The sequence below is a fragment of the Symphodus melops genome, assembly GCF_947650265.1.
Source record: "Symphodus melops genome assembly, chromosome: 8".
Lineage (NCBI taxonomy): Eukaryota > Metazoa > Chordata > Actinopteri > Labriformes > Labridae > Symphodus > Symphodus melops.
This window is the reverse complement of record NC_136698.1, coordinates 15621578-15642621: the sequence shown is the minus strand read 5'-3', so window position 1 is coordinate 15642621 and position 21044 is coordinate 15621578. Positions and strand designations below refer to the sequence as shown.

The 21044-nt window shown below is 39.3% G+C and overlaps 1 protein-coding gene across 1 annotated transcript; it reads left to right on the top strand.

The window, feature by feature from the left end:
• Positions 1-1834: 1834 nt before the first annotated feature.
• On the top strand, positions 1835-16376 carry tmem59l (transmembrane protein 59-like). Its single transcript, XM_079349537.1, has 8 exons — positions 1835-2141; positions 3413-3518; positions 4346-4440; positions 4608-4760; positions 10554-10659; positions 11784-11898; positions 12393-12510; positions 14641-16376. Exons 1-8 carry the CDS (start codon positions 1977-1979, stop codon positions 14797-14799), a joined length of 1017 nt encoding a protein of 338 aa, XP_079205663.1. The 5' UTR covers positions 1835-1976; the 3' UTR covers positions 14800-16376.
• The last annotated feature ends 4668 nt before the right edge of the window (positions 16377-21044 follow it).

The following is a 21044-nucleotide window of genomic DNA, read 5'->3' as shown; positions in this document are numbered from 1 at the left end:
TGGCACACTGCTATAGCATCCCATTCTTCAAGCAGCATTTGTTGTAAGTCAGCCAATGTGGTTGTGTTGGTCGTTCTCGCATGAACAAAATGTCCAAGATGACAAGTGTTCAATGGGGTTGAGGTCTGGACTACAGGCAGGCCAGTCCTCTCCACTCCAAAATTCTGGATAAACCCTGCCCAGTAGGGGCAGCTTTGTCATTTTTGAGGATAGAGTTCGGCCCCAGACTCTGATTGCCAAAGGTTGCAGAATCTCATCTCGATATCAGTCTGCAATTAAATTTGCTTCCAATGATAACGCGCCTTATTTTTTCAGTGAGAGAGATGCCTCCCCACACCATCACACATCATGTAAAGCTCTTATCGAAGCAGCAATCAGCATAGCATTTTCCACAACTTCTCCTCACATTGACCTTATAATTTCTCCAATCATTATTACAAAATAATGCATAAGCATTAAACCAATCAAGACCAAAGTCACAGTCTACTGCTTTGTATTATTTGCATGTTTCCATAATTGACCTCTTAATGTCCTGTGCGTTGTATTGTCACTCTTACCTTTAAGTGAACAGAAGACTGTAAATGATGTGGGTGACAGCCATCATACATAAATAGCATAGACTGTATATAGATATATAAACTATTTCATTTAATACTATATAAAATAGGAGAAACTGATTAAAATAAAGCTTCAATAAATAAAAATCCCATGTATTGTGTGATCCTGGGATGAATCACAGATTAATACGTATTTTATTAGTATACAAAAAGGCCAAGATAAACTGGTGGACAGTTATCAAGTCACTTGACTCTAAATCCAGCTCAAATGTAATGGCAAGACTTGTCAGCCTCTTCAAATGTGTTTGTAAAGAAGTCTGCATGTAAATATGCTAAGTGAGAAAGCATCGCTTGTCCTTATAAAAAATTGTTTGAAAATGGAGATTTCTTCTGTCTCAGTCATATGCTTCAGAGAAACTTTGCACAAGAACAGGTACTTAAGTTTATTTGGATGCATTTCTTTCTACCATTTTTAAAAAATATTTTTACTTTGCAAGGCTATTATACCTCTCACAACAAACAGATTAAATGAAAAATACAAAATGCAATGTTTCATCAACTGTTGCAATCCTACCATTCAAGAAGTACTTTAATTGAATACAGTTTTTTGAATTGAATTGAATTTCAGCCATTATATTTTACTTGCTTCTTTTTTAACAGTTTAGATATACTAGTTGGAAAAGTGTGTGTTCACAAGCACGAACTGGGAAAAGTGAGTTTTCAGTTCCAGAACAGCTTACTTGAGTTTGCAGGTGAAAACCAGTGTGGCTTTTAATTACAAACTATTAACAACTAAGCAGTATAGTGTCCTAAATGCTTTAGGTGCTGCAAGCCCTGGACTGGAGTACTACAAAATGACAAAAAAAGTAATTATTTGGGAAAATGATTTGAAGGCATTCTGTCTTCCAACACTAAAACTTTCCTGTCAACAGTAAACACCCGAAGCCGGTCTAAGAAACTTGCAGAAGAGAGTCACATGTTTGTTCTGAGGAGACACGTATGGGCATACTTTATCTGCTTTGTGAATATATATATAAATTATATTAGATTATATGTTAAATATATTTTCAGCATGGTGGCCCTGAAGATGAAGTGGCACCTTGAGGGCCACCATACTTAACGGCAAAAAAAAAAATGCACAAAAAGATTATTTCGTAGCCTACACAAGTTTGTGAAAATCTTGATTTTGACTTGGGCATGGCTGGTAGATATTATCTGTTAGAAGCTTGTTTGGGGGCTTTTTTGCTTGTTTCTCTCACGAGATCTGGCAACACTGCGCGTGACGCCACGAGCAGCGGCGGATGAGTGGCAGTCTATGGGCAGAAGCAGCAGCAGCATCCGCAGCAGCAGCGCCGCCACAAAGAGAGCTTCAGTGCTGCTTCAGACTCGTCTCTTCGTTCCTCTCCTTCAGGGTTTGAGATGCTCTGGCTCGGCGGCACAATGTGCGGCTTATCGGCCCTGCTCTCGGTGCTCTTCGCCGGGCTCGTAGCTGCGTCTTCGGATCTGTTCGACAACCAACTGGGCGACATCAATTACTGCAAAAAGCAATGCCAGCTCACCATCAAAAACAAAAGCCCTGCTAAAGTAAGTTCTTCTTGTGTGCTGTAGCGTAGGCTGGCTCTGCAGAAAGCGCGTTTACATCGATGAGAGCACGGCTACATCCTGCTGGCCGACATTTCAGAGGCTGCATCGACACACAGAGTTACACTTTAATAATCTGCAATCAAAAAAACTGCCTCTTGTATTATATCAGAAAAATGAAAGGTACGAGAAAGGTTGGTGCTTCACGATCGTAACGCAACATCATTGCTGCTCCGATATTTCGCTGCATCCCTTGAGATGCTGCCGTGCAAAATTAGGCCAAAAAAATGGATGCAGCTGCATTTCTTGTGCACCTTAAAGACTCGTCCAAGAAGTGAGCTGTTTTCAACAAGCTCGTCTTTGATATGCAAATAACTGCACCAATAATTAATCGTATTTACGCCGACAGTAAGATTAGCCTGTATCTATTGACCAGAGGGCGCTTTCGCAATGAAGAATCAGCAAAACTGTTGTCATCTATGAAAACAATGATCCTGTATTGATAACACAGCGCCTGCCATCTTGCACAAGGCCGAATTGGAACCAAGCAAAACGGTAGATTTTGGCTTGAATTTACACCAGGAGTTGCGGCGCTTTAGAACCGATATATTTCAAGCTTCGGATATCTCTCTCCTCCCTCCTTCATTCTCCTCCTCCTCCTCCTCCTCCTCCTCCTCATCTGCTGCCTTCAGGTGTGGTTATAGGTATCCTGCAAGGGAGGAGGGGGTAGAAACAGAGCTGCAAAGCGGTGCACAGTCACCTGGATTTTAAAGGTTGCGATTGAGAACTAGACTTTGTATTGTGTAGGGTCTAGTACAGTGCATGTAATCTCCAAGGCGCCGTTTTATGGTTTGAGATAATCGCTCTTCCCTGCATGCACCAAACAGGCAAACGCAGTGAGGATGATGACAAGCACAAGGCTCAAATAAATCGTTGATGGTCGCGGTCAGAGAATCTCTTTGTGTCTCTTGTTCCAAGAGAGGTCACTAGAGGGGACTGTTTCTTAATTTTTAACAGAGAATAAGGGCATTATTTTACAGCGTTAGTTACAGGAGTTGCATTAGGTTTTTTTTCTTGCAAAGTTGTACTCAAATGTCTAATGTTAACAGCCTCCTTTGTAGAGAAAGCGTCATAACAACCGTGTAAGGCAGGTTGTAAAACAACACACTGCACCGTTTCATTAAGAAATGCCAGAATCTCTTTTGTTATTCATTCTATCAATGTTATTGTGAGTTCAGGAGGCGTCTCTAATTTTGTAACTGTCTGTCTTTTAGGACTCCATAATGAATGCCTGCCACCGCGGCTGCCGCCTCTACTCTATTTGCCAGTTCGTCAATGGCAACGCCGGCTTTAATACCAGCCGAGAGGAGTGTCAGGGAGGTGAGTGAGTGTGTCACTTACAGTCCTGCTGAGCGAGCAGAGACCAAAGTTTAAGCAGCAGAGGCCCCAATATGTCATGTCAAAATGAAAGGCAGAGGAACAAATCCTCATAAGAATACATTTGAAATGTAGCCAGGGTTATTCATTTGAACCCTATTTTGGCTTAGTGTAACTTCAATAGTTTATTTTAGTGATTTCTACCTTCAGTGTTTCCCAAAGGATGGTGTCTTTTGGTTCCTTTGAGAAAAGATGATTTAAGGTGGAATCGTACAGAAACATTAACTTAAAAGGCAGAAGGGAAAGCAAATACATTCTGTCACATGGATTAGCAGAAGAAATGCAGGCTGAAATCTCTGTTAAATATTGCATTTTCCTCCTCAAAGCTGGAAGACTCTGGGTATTTTCTGGGTAAAGGCAGTTCTTCCTGTTTGAACTGCTATATTGGAAATCAATGTATGATTTACCATCCAGACAGCAAAAGCCCCCTCGCCCCCAGTTTCAATAAAGACAACACAAGATGAATCATCTCTGTGGCGTCCAATAGATACATCTCACCAGCCTTCTTATCTTTGATCCCAAATGAAAATGGTTCATTGTTTTTTTTCTCCTTATTGTCTTACATCCAGCTGAGTGTAGTGCTCCATGGCTACTTTTTCTTTTTTGTCGTCATTATTTTTTACATCTTTTTTTGCTTCCTACCTCCTCCTCTCTCTCTCTCTCTCTCTCTCTCTCTCTCTCTTTCTCTCTCTCTCTGTCTCTCTCTCTCTCTCTCTCTCTCTCTCTCTCTTTCTCTCTCTCTCTGTCTCTCTCTCTCTCACACTCTGCAGCCTGCCAGGAGGCGTATATCAAGCTGCTGGAGCAGGAGGCCTGCAGCACTGGTTGTGCCAGCCAACCCTCTGAACCAGAGATCAAGAGGAGGAAGGTAAGAAAGGCCACTAGCTGCACACACAAATGCAGCAAAACGAGCTCTGAGAGCCAAAGTGACATAAGATGACTGACAAAATAATATCACAATTTAGAATTTAAAAGTGAACTCAATAAAGCATTCGCACACAGTTAATAGTCTCGTGCTCTCTCTCTCTTCTGCAGCTCAGGGCCATGACTCTACGTCCTAAGCCCCCCTCTGTGATGGAGGCCGTATCCAGTTGGTGCAACGACATTGTTAGCTCTGCTCAGAGCTTCATCTCCTCCACCTGGACCTTCTACCTGCAGGCTGATGATGGCAAGGTTGTAGTTTTTCAGGTAAGAAGCACATAAGTGTTTGTCCAGAGAAAGCAGGCTCTGTGCTATGGGAGCCCAGTTAGGTTTCATTCTTTAGCTTTACGATAAGCATCTATCTCTGATAAGGTATATGTTTAAATAGTCAAAGTTGTAATTATCAAAGGGGCTCGGTTAAGGAATTTGTTCTGTGCTGTTTGAAAACTATTGTAATTTATTGTTTTAAGTCACAGAAGTTAGATTTTCTTCTGGAAAAGTCTAATGTTATATGTGGTTTTCGTTGAGCAGTAATAGTTACCAGGTAGTGTAGTTGCTAAACTAAAAAAACTCCCCCTCCCTTTATATAATGTCTATACAAGAAATGTAAGAACACAAGATGAAGAGTCATCTTCAGTGTGTCAAAACAGCAACAAAGTCTACTTGACAAACATCGGACATACAGTATTAAGCCTTTCATAGGTTATTTTTGGGGCTGTGCATTTTCACCTTATCATGCTTAATGTCTTTTGCTGACAATAAAGTTTAATTCTGAAGGGCTTTGTGGAAAAAGATGTTGACACATTAACTGTGAACTCTCCATAATTGAACCAGTCTCATAAATATTATTGTGGCTGACTGAGTTCTGATATTAGAAAATTAAACCTGAAGCTTTTTTTCCCACATTCGTTATTTTAATTGGAGGTTAAGAGCATGCCACTGAACCTTATTATATGATTAGTGGAGCTATCCTGTGCTTCCTTTTATGATAGATAATATATACCCACAATGTTATATGGTGTTGTAGAGCTTGGGTTCCTGCCAAAATAACTCACTGCTCATACTCCAGTCAATGCATTTGTGAAGGTTGAGTGAGCAAGGGCACACAGCAGGGTGGGGACAAGGTGGTTAGATTCATTCATTGCAGCACTTTAATTGTTGGTAAATGTCCTTTTAAATTACATCACCCGCCCTCTGTCATATGCACATTTGATACTCAGCAGGGTTAGTTATAGTAGTGAACACGCATCATGACAGAAACAATGCAGAAGTGAAGAAAGAGTTGACTGTACTTGCTTATGGCCTTTAATGAACACATATTCCAAAGTTATTTCTTAAGTATGAAAACTGAATTGATTAGAGCTGAAAGCCTCATGGTTCTACCTATGCAATGATTTCAAAAACCAAGCCGGTTAAACTTGGGCATTGTTGGTTTGTGCTGTGTTAAAAAAAAAACGAAAAAACTTTAAACTGATTTACATTTCATTTAGTGATTGTGATACATTGTCGAGACAGACCTAACTGTATCCTCCAAATGTCAAACAAAAACCAACATCCTCTTTAGAGGTTTTCCTGTTTGTATAATGAGTCCTTGTGACACTTTTAGCTATGTAATTACAGGGCTTAAAGGGATATGATTCCAACTAACACGTATAGAAGAGTGTCTGTATAACAGAGGAGTCCTTTATGTGCTCACACTCAAATTTGATATAAAGAGTTTAGTGCATACTGGGGTCTGAGATGCAGCAGCTGCAGAACATGAAACATTTCTTTGGGACTTTGTGATGGATGGTTGCTCTTTATGGCAGTGACGTGCAGACTGGAGCTGCATGAGGCTCCATGGGGCTGTGAGGAGACCATCAGGCCTGTGTTTAGTGGGCAGCTGGCAAACTGCCACCAGCTTGACAGATTGACTTTCTGAGCATTGAAACAACAGAACAAGTTCAGGGACAGCAGTAGAGTGAAAACAAAGCTGAAACACAAAAGTATATAGATGTCCATAATAAGCTATTTATACACATGCATTTGTCCAAACATGTAAGACTAACTGATTATGTTCAGTCTGACCATCTTTTAAACAATAAAAACCACCAGTAACCAGTCATTGGCATTAGATAGAGATTTTGAGGGTGGAGTTGGTCACTTAAGGCCACAGATGTGGTTTCTCCCCATCAAAGGAGAAAATAAAATCAAGAAAATGCGAGGACATATTGGTAAAAAAATAGTCATCCTTTTTGCACCGTAAACTCATCTTTAGAAATCAGCCCATGTCAGAATGACTGTGAACGTTCAGGACAAAAGTGAGTCAATTAAAGACTTCCTCCCACCGAGCCATGGCTTTGTTAGCATGTAATGCAGAACAAATTGAACTTGGTTCAAGGCTGATCACAAAGAGAAATCCCTCACCCTTTTCTCCTTACAATAGTCCCTTTACCCGACTGAATTTTAAAGAAACTAAAAGGCTGATTTTGAGTAATGTTAAAAAAGCAGTGTTGGAAACTAGTGTTACTTTGATTGATATGAGTGAGCATCCTGCATTCATACAGGAACATGAGAAAAAAACTGCCTTTTAGTTTTATTGTCTGTTGGACTGCTGATGTAATATGCTGTATCTTTCTTATTTTAATTAAAATTCCTTAACTGACAAAAGGTTATATGTTAAAATGTCTTACTACCACAGTTATTTCAAACTAAGATACTGAACCCTTTGTAAGTGTAAGTTCAAATATGAAGCACATGTTAAAGGCCATAATCAACCATCAAAGCCTCTGTGAGTAGATCTTTGGCTGGTTCGTAAATCTGACTTCAATGAATACTTATCTCTCTGTATGACCTTGAAAAACAAACAAGATTACCAGTATAAAGATGTAAATTCGACAAAGCGATAAGATGTACTCATTTGTCCACAAAGGGGCGTCAAGCTAGACTGAATGTGAAATGTACCTTGCAGGAGCTTTAGTGATTATTGGGCATCAAATGTAATGAACATCCAGATGAACTTTTGATAAACTGCAACTGTTTCCTCTCCTTGTCGTATGCAAATATGTAAATATGATCCATATTTACTAGGGCTGTGAAACGATTACATTACTTTTTTCGCCATTCATCGCAAAAAGGTTTATAGTAATGAATGACAATTTTAATTGCTTGCTTAAAATGTGATCATTTTGCATTTCAAATAAAAGAAATGCTTTGATTCATATTTTGAAATAAAGTCCGGACCTTCTAACAGCATGAGCTTGACCACTGAAAAAGAAAGTAGTTATGGATCAAAACCGAAGTAAAAAGAGCATAAAGGAACGGTACAAGCCATCTGCAGGGGGCTCCGGAGGCTCATTGGCAGCTCACTAACTTTCATTAAACCCGATGAAAGGCTGAGAGCTGGAGCTGAGAAGGGTTTTCAGCTTGTCGATGAACCTTTACATCGCACCCACCTGTTAATCATGTCAGCTATGCGCCTTACTATGGAAAACTTTTCATTTTCAAAATCAAACAAGAGCCGTTTTCAAAAAAATCCCCCCCCCCCAACTAATCAGACCCATTCGTTTTTGTACCAGTCTGGTGTCCCTTGAGCTACCCTCATGTGGTCACTCGACAAACTGCTGGATTTTGCACTTACGCATAGGCTTCAATTTTCGAGACCGGGGGTTGCCACTTGGTGCTACATGACATTTTAGATTGATCTGTCCACCACTGAAACAAAAAATAAACTAAATCTGCCTCTTTATTACCTACATGTTTCTGTGGCTCAAATTCCTCATTCTGTCTTTCTATAAGCATCTTTACCCTCATAATGCATTACAGATGCCGATCAGGCCAATGAGAGGCACCCCCTCACATCTTTACCCTGCTGCTGCATCTGGTCTTAATGCTCTGTCAGAAAACATTTCTTGCAAAGGGCAATAAACCCAGTTGTGAAATAACTTGTGACTGAAGGTTTTATAACTTTAAAAAAGCAAATGGTATGTTGTATAGTTATTGTGGCCCAGTTATCAGAATTTTTCTGTTTAAAATAGATACATAATTAATGAGAGTCGTTAGAATTAGGTTTACGTTTCCTGGAATTGTATTAAATAGGACATATTATCCCCCTTTTCAAACACTGTGCGTGTGTGCTGAGTCCAGCAGTAGTGTTGTTACAACAGTCTACAGCTGCTGTTGTTGGGGTCTCAGCAGTGGGGCCAAAAATCCTCATTTAATGAGTTCTCCAAGGGAACCAGGAACACTGTGCACAACATAAAAAACACACAACAGGGCAAATACTGGCAGCAGGCTGTTTGTGTATGTGTATACATTATTTTTTTCCAAATCTTTTTTCAGTGGTGCTGCCTCAGTTGCAGGTTTTAGAGAACTATTTAGGGTTGATAAGACTGGTACGATAAGATTATTAGACTTAATGGTCTAAGGTAAGAAAAAAAGATTTGAAGTGTTTTTTTTACCAGTTCATGTCTCACAATTCAATGAAGCATTTGATTCATGAAACTTTTATTTTCACAGAACAGAAGGGTAAATTCAGATATAGATGGCAATAAAAATGTTGCTTTTCTCACTAAATTGACATACATATTTTACATACTTGTGAATTCTCACATAGTGGCCGTGCTTAATGTTGAGGAATAATCTAACTGCTAGACTAGCTAGTCTGGACCAAAGACTTTTTTACAAAGTAGAGTTTGTTTTTGTTTGTTTTTGTTGTTGTTTTTAAAGAGGATTTTTGTTGTCACATTACTAAAAGTGTCAAAAACACTTTGCATCAAACAACTTGGATATTTATGTGTTTTCCAGGTGTCTTGTGCATGTTTAGGCACATTTACTTGCAAAAATACAAAGTCCGCGGGAACTCGGATTCTCCTACCTCCTCATGTTAGCAGTAGCAATAGCCACATGTAATGCTCGGTCTCTAGCCCCCCTCATTGAAAATGGGTTTGTGATATCACATTAATGTTGAACCCCAAAAAGGGCATAATATGGGACCTTCAACCATGTGACACCTGGCTTAACATTGTTCTCATTTTCATCAATGTCAACGATGAATCACTTATTTTACAAATCAACATGGTAACAGTCTATGAGGGAATATTTCAATATTCGAGTGTTAAGTGGTTTTGGGTATTTTTAAATTTAAGTAATTCAAATCAGCTTGACAGCACTATCATGTACGAGGGTTACACAAGTAATAAGCCCGGCTTAGCAATTAGGTTAAAAAAAAAAGAAAGAAACCTTGGCATCAAAATCCAGCCTTCAGCATCTTTGATTAAAAAAGACAAATGTTTTTTTTCCAGTTATTTTGCTCGCTTTTTATTGCTGCCCTGTGTATGTCATTTGTGTCACAGACAGAGGTAGAAAAACAGGGAGGGGTACCAAAACAAAAACCTACTTAAATAATAAATCCAGAGAATCCAAAACCAAATAAATCCAGCGAGCAGAGGGAACGAACGGCAGGCTCAGACTACACATGACCGACAATGAACTGACAACAGGAGGGAAGGCACACAGAGACTAAATAGACTTGGGGTAATCAGACACAGGAAACACAGAGGAGGCAGGAAACACTGAAAACTACAAAGTAAAACATCGAACACTGAAAACACAATTTAAACAAGATCTTACAAAATAAAACAGGAAACACTTAAGACTAAAATAAGAAACAGCAAACTAGGAACAGGACACAGGGAAACCCACTACAAGATTTAAGTAAACACTAGACTAGGAAACATCAAAAACACACAGAAACACTAAGGGAAAAGTATAACTAAACAAAATGAAATACAGAAACAAAACCATGACAATTTGTGCTAAGCAAGGCTAACTACCTCTGCATCTATGCAGCATGATAGAGGTATCAGTCCTTTAAGATTATTTTCTTAAGAGAGAAAACCCTTTCTTGAACTATTTCTTTACAAACAATCTTCATATCTACTTTTCACACCTCATATCTAACTCCTATGGTGCTTCTCTCTGTGCATGCAGCCCATTGGCCATCCCTTTTGAGTTTAAGTTGTCAGTTCTGCTGATGCTGTTTGGATTGTTGAGCATCTTTGTTGTTGCATTTCTCCACAGAGCCAGCCAGAGATGGAGTACTCTGTACCTGAACTTCAGGCTCCTCGATCAAATGTTGCAGACAAACCTTGGCCTCAGATCCACTCTCACACCCAAAGGCCCCATGGTGAGATTAAATACACAACACACGTACACCAAACTTGGCACAGTAACTGTAAATGATGTGCATTAGCTTCCCATAAAATATGAACCCAATCAGTCTGATGGTGGTGATGTTATTATCTTTTGCTGTGAATATATATTTTTTATTTTTGACGTTTTTGACGTTCCTTGCAGCATAGGCCCAGCTGGTACCAAAATAGCTGTGGATTCTCATTTGACAAAGCTTATTCTACTATTTTTAAGAGTTGTTAATGTCTTATTTAGTTTTCAAGATGATGACACATTAAATTGTGGACAGACGTTCAGGTCGTGTCTGTAAATAGGCCTGCCAAAGCATTTTGAGTCTGACCCATAGGGGGTGCCAAAAACACCAAAAATGTTAAACCCAAAATTGGTGACTGACAGATTTTCACTTAAATTAGAGTGTCTGCTCTGGGGGTGAGCTATAATTAATATCTCAAGTGTCATATTCATTTCTGCTCATAACTCAAGATGCCTTTTATCAGTTCCGATGAAACTGACAGGAGACATCTTTGGCTAGTCCCTGAACATACTGTTTAGTCAAAAATAAGGAAGTCAAATTCTTCTGGTGAAAAACAAACATTAAGCAAGAAGGAAATGAGAGGCTGGATGTTTGCAACCCTTATCCAGCAGGGGCAGCAGGGATTCAGAGGGTTGTGCTACCACTGCGATTGTGGCTTAAGAAAGACCCACAGAGCAGCTCTAAAGTAAAACATCAGCTTATAAACAAACTCACAGGACCTGCACAGACTTTGCATCTCAGCAAACACAAAGCACACAGACGAGTCAAGTGTATTACAAGGAGGAGGAAGAAGAGGAGACAGCTCAAACCCTCAAAAACTTATGCTACTGGTGTGATTTAAAAGGTATGTGTTAAGTTAAATCTGTCAACAGTAAGTTTACTTTTATTAATTTAAACATACAGTATGTTATGATAAAGAATATAATAAAATAAGAGCAGCATCTAGGTGCCTTACAATCAAAACAAAAAAAAGAAGATGACTTGTGGGGTATCATGGGAGGGATTCTCTCTGCTTGTTGTTCCTTTGCAGCAATTTGATGTATTTTTTTAGATTTTTCATTTTTACAATTAATTGTTTTTTTTAGGCGTGAGGGGACATGGTGAGAGGGGGTCATCCAAAGCAGGAGGTAAAGGCAAACACCCCGTTCAGCACCCAGAGGACCTCACAGCTGAACACGACTTCCTCGGCTGCATGTCAAGGTGAGTTGAAGCTTACTTCTTCTTAATAACTTTTTCTCCTGAAACATACTGTAAATCAACATAACATAAAGTCATCACCAAAAACTCAAATCTATTCCTTTATTATGGCACAACAATTATCATGATGATCTAATCACAATCAAAGAAAATGCAGATATACCAAATTGAGATGCATCCAAGATTACCAAACTCAACGTTTCATGCGTCTGGATGCTTATATTACATGTGCATTAAGGAAACTAACAGTGATATATATGGTAGGAAAAGTTTAATCACATTTTGGGATACAAGATGGTTTGATTCTTAAATTTTAGCTTCTGTTGCGTTTTCATATTTAAGTGAAAGTTGTGAAATTGGAAGTGCAGTTTTCTCTTGTTCATTTATATTTGTAAAGTTCTGCATATGGTGCATAATATTTTTAATGTATTTCTAGCCTGCTTCATCCGCCCAAACTCTTATCTCCCTCTTTTTCTCCCCACCCTTTTATTCTCCAGACGCTCAGGCCTTCCACGGTGGATCTTAGCAGCCTGTCTCTTCCTGTCCATTATGGTCATGTTGTGGCTCAGCTGTGCCAGCCTGGTCACCGCACCAGAGCAGCACATCAAGACACAGGTACAAAAAAATTGCACAAACAGAAAGTGCCCACACCAACAAGATACATGCACATGTGAGAGAAGGAAAGACTTATTATAAAGCTCAAATTCAAGGTTTTTCTCATGGACGTTGCTTTCATCATTTATCCCCCAAACTGAAGGCATTACTACACCACCCACCCGAGAAAATGTTACTTAAACTTAAGCCTAGTTCACACGGCAGGATAATTGCGCCGATTTTAGCCCAGATTCTCCCCTTCCGATAATCTTAAGGACGCCCCGATCATCATAAAATAATCTTATAAGATCATCCTGCCGTGTGTGGTGTGTTCAGACCGCTCTCGTCTGGTCGGAAGAACGTCGGGACCGCTCCGATCTCAAATCGGGGATATTCAACATGTTGGATTGTTTAGGCCCGATCTCTCATCATGTGTGGTGTCCCCCGAGGGGAAAACGAGCATGAGCCTGTTGAATGTGACGCGTAGCCAATCAGAAAGCGAGGTGACGTAGTAGCGAAAATACCGGGAGCAAAACAACTACTCACCTCCATGTCAACATGTAGCAAGTACAGCTCATGCTCCCGTAGTCTCCGCTCCTTTGACCGACGCCTCTTTTTAAAACGTTTTTAACACGTTTTTTTGTTTTTCAGTTAAAAACACAGTAAAACGATCCCTATTACATCCTCTTCGTCCGTTTGTTGACTCTGGAAACACGTTTAATCTCGAGAGGTTTTGCGAGATTTCCCGTCTGATCGGGGGACGTTCGCGAGTGAAATCGGTTTGTGTGTGGTGTGTTGATGTTGCCGTGTGGCCGCACACCACACACTGTACGACCAGAACTGTAAAACCTCAGATTATTTATCGCCATGTGTGTGGTCTCTACAGTTTGGGAAATCTGCCGACAATTTTAAAATCCTGCCGTGTGAACCGGCCTTTAGACACATTTTTCTGTGTAATAGGATTCTTACTAGCATTTTCCATCTGAAACAAACAGCAAGCGGCTGTATATTGTTCTTTTTTGTGTTATTCAAACTCCCTTTATAGCCATCTACTGGTGTCTGAAGTCTTGAGTTTGAGTGACACATATTGTAAAATCTTGGTTTATGCAGCCTGGTTTCACTTGTGTTTGTCTTGTTTAAATCAAAGACTCACTGTTACCCGGGCAACAGTTGTGTGCATTCTCTTCCTTTCTTCAAACTAACAAAGGGCCTTTTAGATTGCAACATTGCAAAAAACTGTGTTATATAATTGAAACCAGCATTGAATGTCATTGTAAGTAACAGATTTGAGTCAATCCGGACAGTAGGAACATTATAATCATGTTTCCTGATTGAAAAAAAATGGTGAAAATCTTATTTTAATATTTATGTGTTTGAAATTTGACATTCAAACTTTGATTAGGTGTCATTATTTATCACATTACCATATAATCAGAAATACCATCACGATTACTCTAAATATTTGAACCTAGGGGGAAAAGGAACATTCTAACAAGTCTAACTCACAGCAGGTCCATAATCACTTAGGATCATTTCTCGCAGTTTTGGCCGCACATGATCACTGTACAAATAGAAAGTAAGTTCTGTCTTTTAAAATATATATTTATGGGAGTACTGGATAGTGTAGTGATTATGTCGCACGCCCCATGTGCTGAGCCGATAGTCCTCATTGCAGTGGCCATGGGTTCGAATCTGAACTTTGCCCTTTGTTGCTTGTCATAACCCACTGTCTCCTCCCGACATTCTCTCCAGCTGTTTTTTCCTCTTAAAAAAAGTAAAGCAAAATGCAAAAGAGCCCAAAAAACCACTTAATAAAATAAAGTATGTTTATTAATGAATCTTAACTTTCAATTTAAAAAGATGCAAAACTGTGTGAAGTTAGTGTCAGCGCTGTGTTTGTTGGTCCTCTGACAGTTTCTTGGTTGATTCAGGTCAAAGTTGGCCATAGTCCATCAATTCCATATTAAGAGGTTGCACGTTTTGAATCCTGTCATTTAGTGTATTTGGTGTCAAAATAAAACATGATGCCGGAAAAAAAAAAAGACCCTGCTTCTTTTTAATCCAAATCTAACTGAGCATGTATGTAAAGACAAGGTTGGGAGTTGTATGTTTTCTCCCTTCTTCACTTGTTTCTTCTTCGTGTCTCTCCAGTTGAGCATCAATGGAGACAAAGAGTTTCTGGATAACTCCATCAAAGTCAACCCATTCCACCTGAGTCCTGTGATCGCTGTGGCTGTGAAACAAACGGAGGAAAGTCAGGAGGCGGGGCCTTTGCCGGTGAAGGTTGACCTCAACAAAACATGCGTTTAGAATGGACCAATGGGGAGTTGCTGTTTGTGTCCCGTGGTCACTTTGTCCACAATCCTTGGCCTGTGTGTGAAACAAACACAACACAGGGCTCACTTAGTCACTGGAGTTTTTGTAAGTCATATTTTTAAGAGCATGGCACCCTCCTGTCATTTAAAATTACAATAATAAAACCTCTAGCTTTTTTCTGTTGATTTGATGGCACTTTACATCCTTGTTCCAGATTTGTTCCAAGTCCATCTTTAGATGATTACAAACACTACTCACAGCCTGCTCAGTGCTTGATAATAACTTGGTGTGCATGCCTCAGAACTACAGTGGAGATGAGCAGGGAGGACAGATTAATTTTTTCGAACATGTTTTTCAAGACACAAGTCAGTTTATTTTAGATCTAATTTTTCCATGTTCCCACATTAAGTTTGGATTCATTAAAAAGCTGCTGAGAAGATTAATGGAAGGTGGGTTAAGTACTTCAGCTTGTGAGTGCTGCAGAAAGCAGATACTGTAGCTCACATTAGTTTATGATCTGTTTACATAATCAACATTATGAGCTGTTTACTTAATCAGAATGATATGATGAACTGCATATTTCCCCCTTCACATGGTAAAACTACTATCAACAGAGTTTCATGTTCTCACCAGAGAAACGAAAGCATACTAAAACTCAAACATGTCTGTGTGTATGTGTGTGTGCGTGTGCGTGCATCTTCAACACAATACACATGTATTTAAGAGGAACAAATACGTAGAACTCTTATAGCTGGAACTGGACAGATAGCGCTCTCCTTGATGCCGATCCAAAATAAACTTTTATTTATTGTTTTTGTATTTATTCAGTCATCCACATGAGTTATCTGTTCAAGTGTTATTGAAGTGCCATGTACTGTACATATAACCATCATACAAATGTAACCGCTCTGTATGTAAAATACATTGTAACACAGATTGCATAGAGGGGATATTGCACCTATTACTGTATTATTACTACTATCATTATATTACTGCTCTTATATCAATTGAAAAGTTCTTAGCTGTGATATGTGCCATGTGCTTTCTGACAGCTGCCTATTTTGTATGTCCTAGGAGCACACACGGAAGGATAACCTCTGTAACTATGTGTAATGCAAAGCTTGGATTATTTTGCTATCGACCAGATAATTGCACAGTCTTATAGACATAGACAACATTTTGATTTCCTCTCAATGCTTTTGGTGTGTGTAATGCTCTCTTTTTATCCAAGCTGTGTAGACAATAAACTGTGCATGCAAGTGACGCTTCAATAGTTTATCTTTAACGGCCCCGCCCTGCCCGTATGGCAAGCCTCTGCTGTAGACTTGTGATTTTTGTGTTACTGTTTACTGTAAACACTGAATAGATGACGATTGAGAAATCACACCCATGATTTACTGGAAGGACTCTGAATAATTAAAAAGCCATTCAATCAATATCTGTGCTGGTTCAAACTGATTATACAAGGAATATGATGTTTCCTTTTTACTGGTCTGGTTCTTTTCAATGAAATGATACTTACAACTTGATGAAATAAAGTGTTTTCATTGTAAATAACATTGTTGGGCTTACGTGTTTTTTTTATGTATTTATTTGCATAAAATAAGAACTAACAACAACAACAAATTAAAAAAAAATAACAGCCCTCTGTTCTCTTCTGTCATTGCCAAACAAAAAATGTACTTTCATCAAACTTTTGCCATGCATTTTAGAAAAACATGTGGGCCTATATGCTATTAGATGTTTTAGCATTACATTTTACATTCTCTTGGGCAACTCTTCTCAACTCACTGCTCTACAGTTAGGATACAAAATCCTAAATGTGTAAGTATTTTTCTGTCCACTTGGTGGCAGCAAAGATTTGATATTTCTCTTGAACTGGACAGACGAGACATCTATTATTTGTTAAATGCTGAAGAATGCTGTGGCTTGAGGTGGAGCTCACCTGAGCGATAGTGAAAGTAATGGGATGGTTTTTTTCACATGTTATTGCATTAAAGATTTATATATATTTACAATAATAACATATCAATGAGAGAAGGTTATATGGTTGTATGTAACTTACTTCATTAGCAAGATTATCATTGGAAATCTTCTACATACTACAAAGCTTTACTGCCAGAAAGAGCAGTTAGGGAAAATGCTTTTGCTTTACAAAATACATTTGATGAAAGCTCTGTTATAAATGGACAATATGAGCTGTAGTGTCATAAGAAATTTTTAAAAATGCTGCTGGTAGCACTGTTGAGTGACTAAATGAATCCATCTGCCTTCACCTGCAGGAGACAAAAACATGTTATAGGGTTGTTACATCAAGTGTATCTTCGGATGCATTGGTTTTTCATTCACAAAGTCTCAAATTGTGTTTACTGCTGAATGATCCTCAGCATGTGCTGAGACTGCAAAGAGGAAACTCATCTGTGATACTACTGTGGCAAAAGGAATCTGGACAGCAATGTCATTTTTCTGACTGATTCTTCTCAAACATGGTTCACTCAAAACAAAAGAAACGGAACAACAAAAAAAGAGTTCAAATCAAACTGATGGAAATTTGCTTTGACTTCTCTGTTGTTGCATCAAAAACAGACCAGATGAATACTTTAGCAAACATTACTAAACAGGGGGACACAACAGAGATACAGGGGATGTGTCCATCCAGCATAACATCCTGGATGGCTGTGTGAAAGAGAGACAGACAGAAGGAAAATCAAACAAGGCTGCTTGTGACACATAATCAAAGGATAGAAGCTGGAGCTAGCTGTTACTTTGCGATTCGTTATGATACACTTTTAGTTTTAGACTAGAAAAAATTAAAGGGGGGATTGTCCAGAGATGATGACTAATAATATGATTCTTTATTGGAATTCAAATAATCAGAGGACACTCAAAATGTCAATTCCTGAATCTGTTGTAAGGCCAGAGGTAACACATTTTTGTCTGACTTTCTCTCCTATACCCACACCGAAGGGTGCGCACTGGATCAGTGCTCTTTTATGTCTGCCATACATTCACACACTTTAGGTAAAGAGAAAAAAATTGCCTGCATGTAGTGCCACTTTAGTTACTTGACCCGGCCTGTGTGTGTGCAGTGAATGAGTTTGGCTCTTGGGCTCCCATTGAGAGAAATAAGTGGAGAGGGAGCTTGTTTCGTGTGTGTTTCTAAGTGATTTTGCAAAAGACAGAGTCTGTATTTGTGTGAAGATATGGTGAAAGAGAAAGAGCTTAAAAAAGATAAAAGAGCAGGAACAGATTGTACTTTTCCCACTGACATGTTGAGTCATTTGATGCAAATGAACACTGTTTTTCTCTGGCTCCCACAATCAGACTTTTAATGTTGACGCAGGGAAAGACGAATGCCGGTTTTATGGTCCTTGCAGCCTCACCTCCAGGAAAGCACACACAAGCGGACATTTATGACCTCACAGGAGTCTCTCCCTTTGATGCCATTTTAAAAGAAAATCTGAGAAAAACTAAGGTTTCAGAATATAGCATTGGCTATAAGGATCTTTTGCATTGGGACAGTGTCAAATTTAGTTGGAAAGAGGACTACAAAAGCCAGCAACAAGACCCTGGCTCCTTGGCTCTCACTCAGCTAGCCACCCACAGGGGGCGCTCTGGCTCTAAGTAAGAGTGCTGGTGGCCCCATTATTACAATTTAATGGTTTATGTGAGTGAAGAGGCAATGTTCCTCTCCCTCTACCTCCCTCCCAGCAGAAAGCTGTGTGCTGCTCTTATCTGGCCAGACATGCTGCAGGAGCCAACCTGCAGTGCATTAAACAAGCCACCACACACACGCGCGCGCACACACACACACACACTCACACACACACACACACACACATCTTCACTTTTAGTGGGTATTTGTCTTGATGTGTGTGCGTGCGTATGTGTGTGACTGTGGAGACGAACTGAATAATGAGAGAGGAGCGACAGTCAGAGAGATAGTTGAGAAGGAGAGTTCATCAGGGGGATTGATTGGACAATCTATTCTGGTGTGTATTTGTGAATGTTTCATCTTTGAGATTACACCATGAGAAAAAGATGAAAATGTAATGTGTTCCATGCTCTGTGGAGCCTGTGCAAGAAAGTGACCTCAGGTTGGAAAAAAATTAACACAACTGCATTAGTAGTAAGAAAAATGGCCTCAACAGTGTTAACATTAAAACGAGAAAGTCTGAAGTTGTGCCATATGTAGTAACATTCGTTTTCTATCATACACCAACACTTGACCAATGCATTTAATGTATGATAATTTACATAATATTAAAACTATGGCAATGCGAGTGATGATTACCTATTTCCTTAGTTGGTCAAATCTTGAAAGCAACTTATAGCCTACTGGTATTTTTTCCCATGACTCTTTGTGCCAACAGCAGAACAAATAACAGAGGTAGCCAGGCATGAAACCTGTCAACTTTGCAGTCATCTGAGTCATGCCTAGTGTGTGACAAGTGTCAAAATGAATGTGAGTCTGTCAGCTCTGGTTTTCCTCCGTGAAAAGTTTGGTGGTTCTATGGGAGGGAAACGTTCACACACTCTTCATCTCTTTGACAGTCGCTTTGTTTCTCTTTCACTGTCTTTAACACACACACGCACGCACAGGCGCGCGTGCGCACATACATACACAGGGAAGGGGCATCCACTAGGGCGGACTTGGTTGAAGGCAAGCACTAACTTTATTTCAACACATCTGTCATAAACCTCCGCTGCGCCTACAACAAAGATTCAATCAGAGCTTTAGCATGTCAAATCAAAATTCCGAGCACATGTTTCGCCCTCTTTTTCACTCCTTCCTTCTTTCAGTCTCTCTCGCTCTTTCACAGCCGTAACATCCATGCACGTACACATGGGGAGGCAGACATGTACATACAGCACGGATGCTACCCGGACTATTAAACTCCAAGCTGCCCGACACGCCACTCTCTCCAAACTAGGCGCACAGGCATGAGCGGACGGTTTCAAGTTGCCCTCTCTGTGAATTGATTCTACTATGAGCTTACACGAAGTTCTCCTCTAAGAAGCAGGGGTGAAAATAAATAAAGAGCGAGTCTAATCTAAGTAAGAAAACCACATATTTTCAAATATTTAGGTATAAGTATCTTGAAATATTCATTTTAGTCTTTATAAATCCTCAAAATAGATATATTACTCCTTTTTTTTAAGGAATTCGTGGTGTCACTGAGGCTCCGCCACCCCCGCGCATCAAAATGGAACATCCCACAATTTATTCGAGGGAAAGACTGACAGTTTTTTGGGTCATGAAGCAGCTGTTCAAGTCAGCAGCCTGTCCTCCCTCCGCTGGAATAAGAAATTAGTCCATTTTAAAGTAAATAACTAAAGCCTCTGGCCGATAAGAAGGAATTATAGAATGGTGTGCAGGCACAATTTGGCGGAGAGAGAGCCCCCAAAACATTTAAATCCAATAAATATGATTTTCCCCTCCTGCTACATCAAATTATTAAATACGTTGTGTTCGAGCTAGGCCAAGTTATCACAACACAAGGAAAGATGGGGGACTATAGGATAACACGAAATGACTATAAGGAAGAATTACATTTTCAAGGTTGTCATATGTGGTTGTGATAAAAGTCTCGAAGCTTTGTTTTCAAGGGATGTTATTTAAATGCACATATGGTGTAAATTTGTATCAATTTGACAGATTTTTTTCGGCACCTGAAGGTCATCCAGTGTATCATCTGCATAAAGTTAATAACAATTCAACAAACTGATTCCAGCTTTAATGATGACGTTACAGTTTTTCTTATGACCATATGTAGTCACTTATTGTTTTGACCTCCGATGTTCAGAATCAGAATTGGTTTTATTGCCAAGCATATTTACATATACGAGGAATTTGTCTTGGTGTATTGGTGTGAAACAAATGCCATCTTAAACCTTCATGTATTGGATATATTTCAATTGTTAAAGGGCTTTGCATTGAGGCCATGAGATAAGCATTATCCCCTAGTAGTCTATTGTACCAATTGTAATGAAGTGTCACGAATCAAATAAATTCTAAAAGATGAACACTTTCTATCTTCAGCTGTTTCTTGTTTTTATTTATGAATTAAACTAACTGTAAAACATCCTGCTCATTTTTAGTACAGTAAAACTAATGCTGAACGTTCAGAAAGTTTAATGTGAGACCTGTGAAAGGATAATCTTTCAATTAAGCACAGGACCAGTTTATGTCAGAGACTGTTTTATAAAATGTGACCTATAAAGACTGCAGGCGCAGC

Bases quoted from the DNA above. Each gene is read 5' to 3' on its own strand.
- tmem59l (XM_079349537.1), top strand. From the start codon at position 1,977: ATGCTCTGGCTCGGCGGCACAATGTGCGGCTTATCGGCCCTGCTCTCG. The intron at 4,761-10,553 runs GTAAGAAGCACA...ATTTCTCCACAG, and splicing joins GCAAGGTTGTAGTTTTTCAG to AGCCAGCCAGAGATGGAGTA. The intron at 12,511-14,640 runs GTACAAAAAAAT...GTGTCTCTCCAG, and splicing joins AGCAGCACATCAAGACACAG to TTGAGCATCAATGGAGACAA.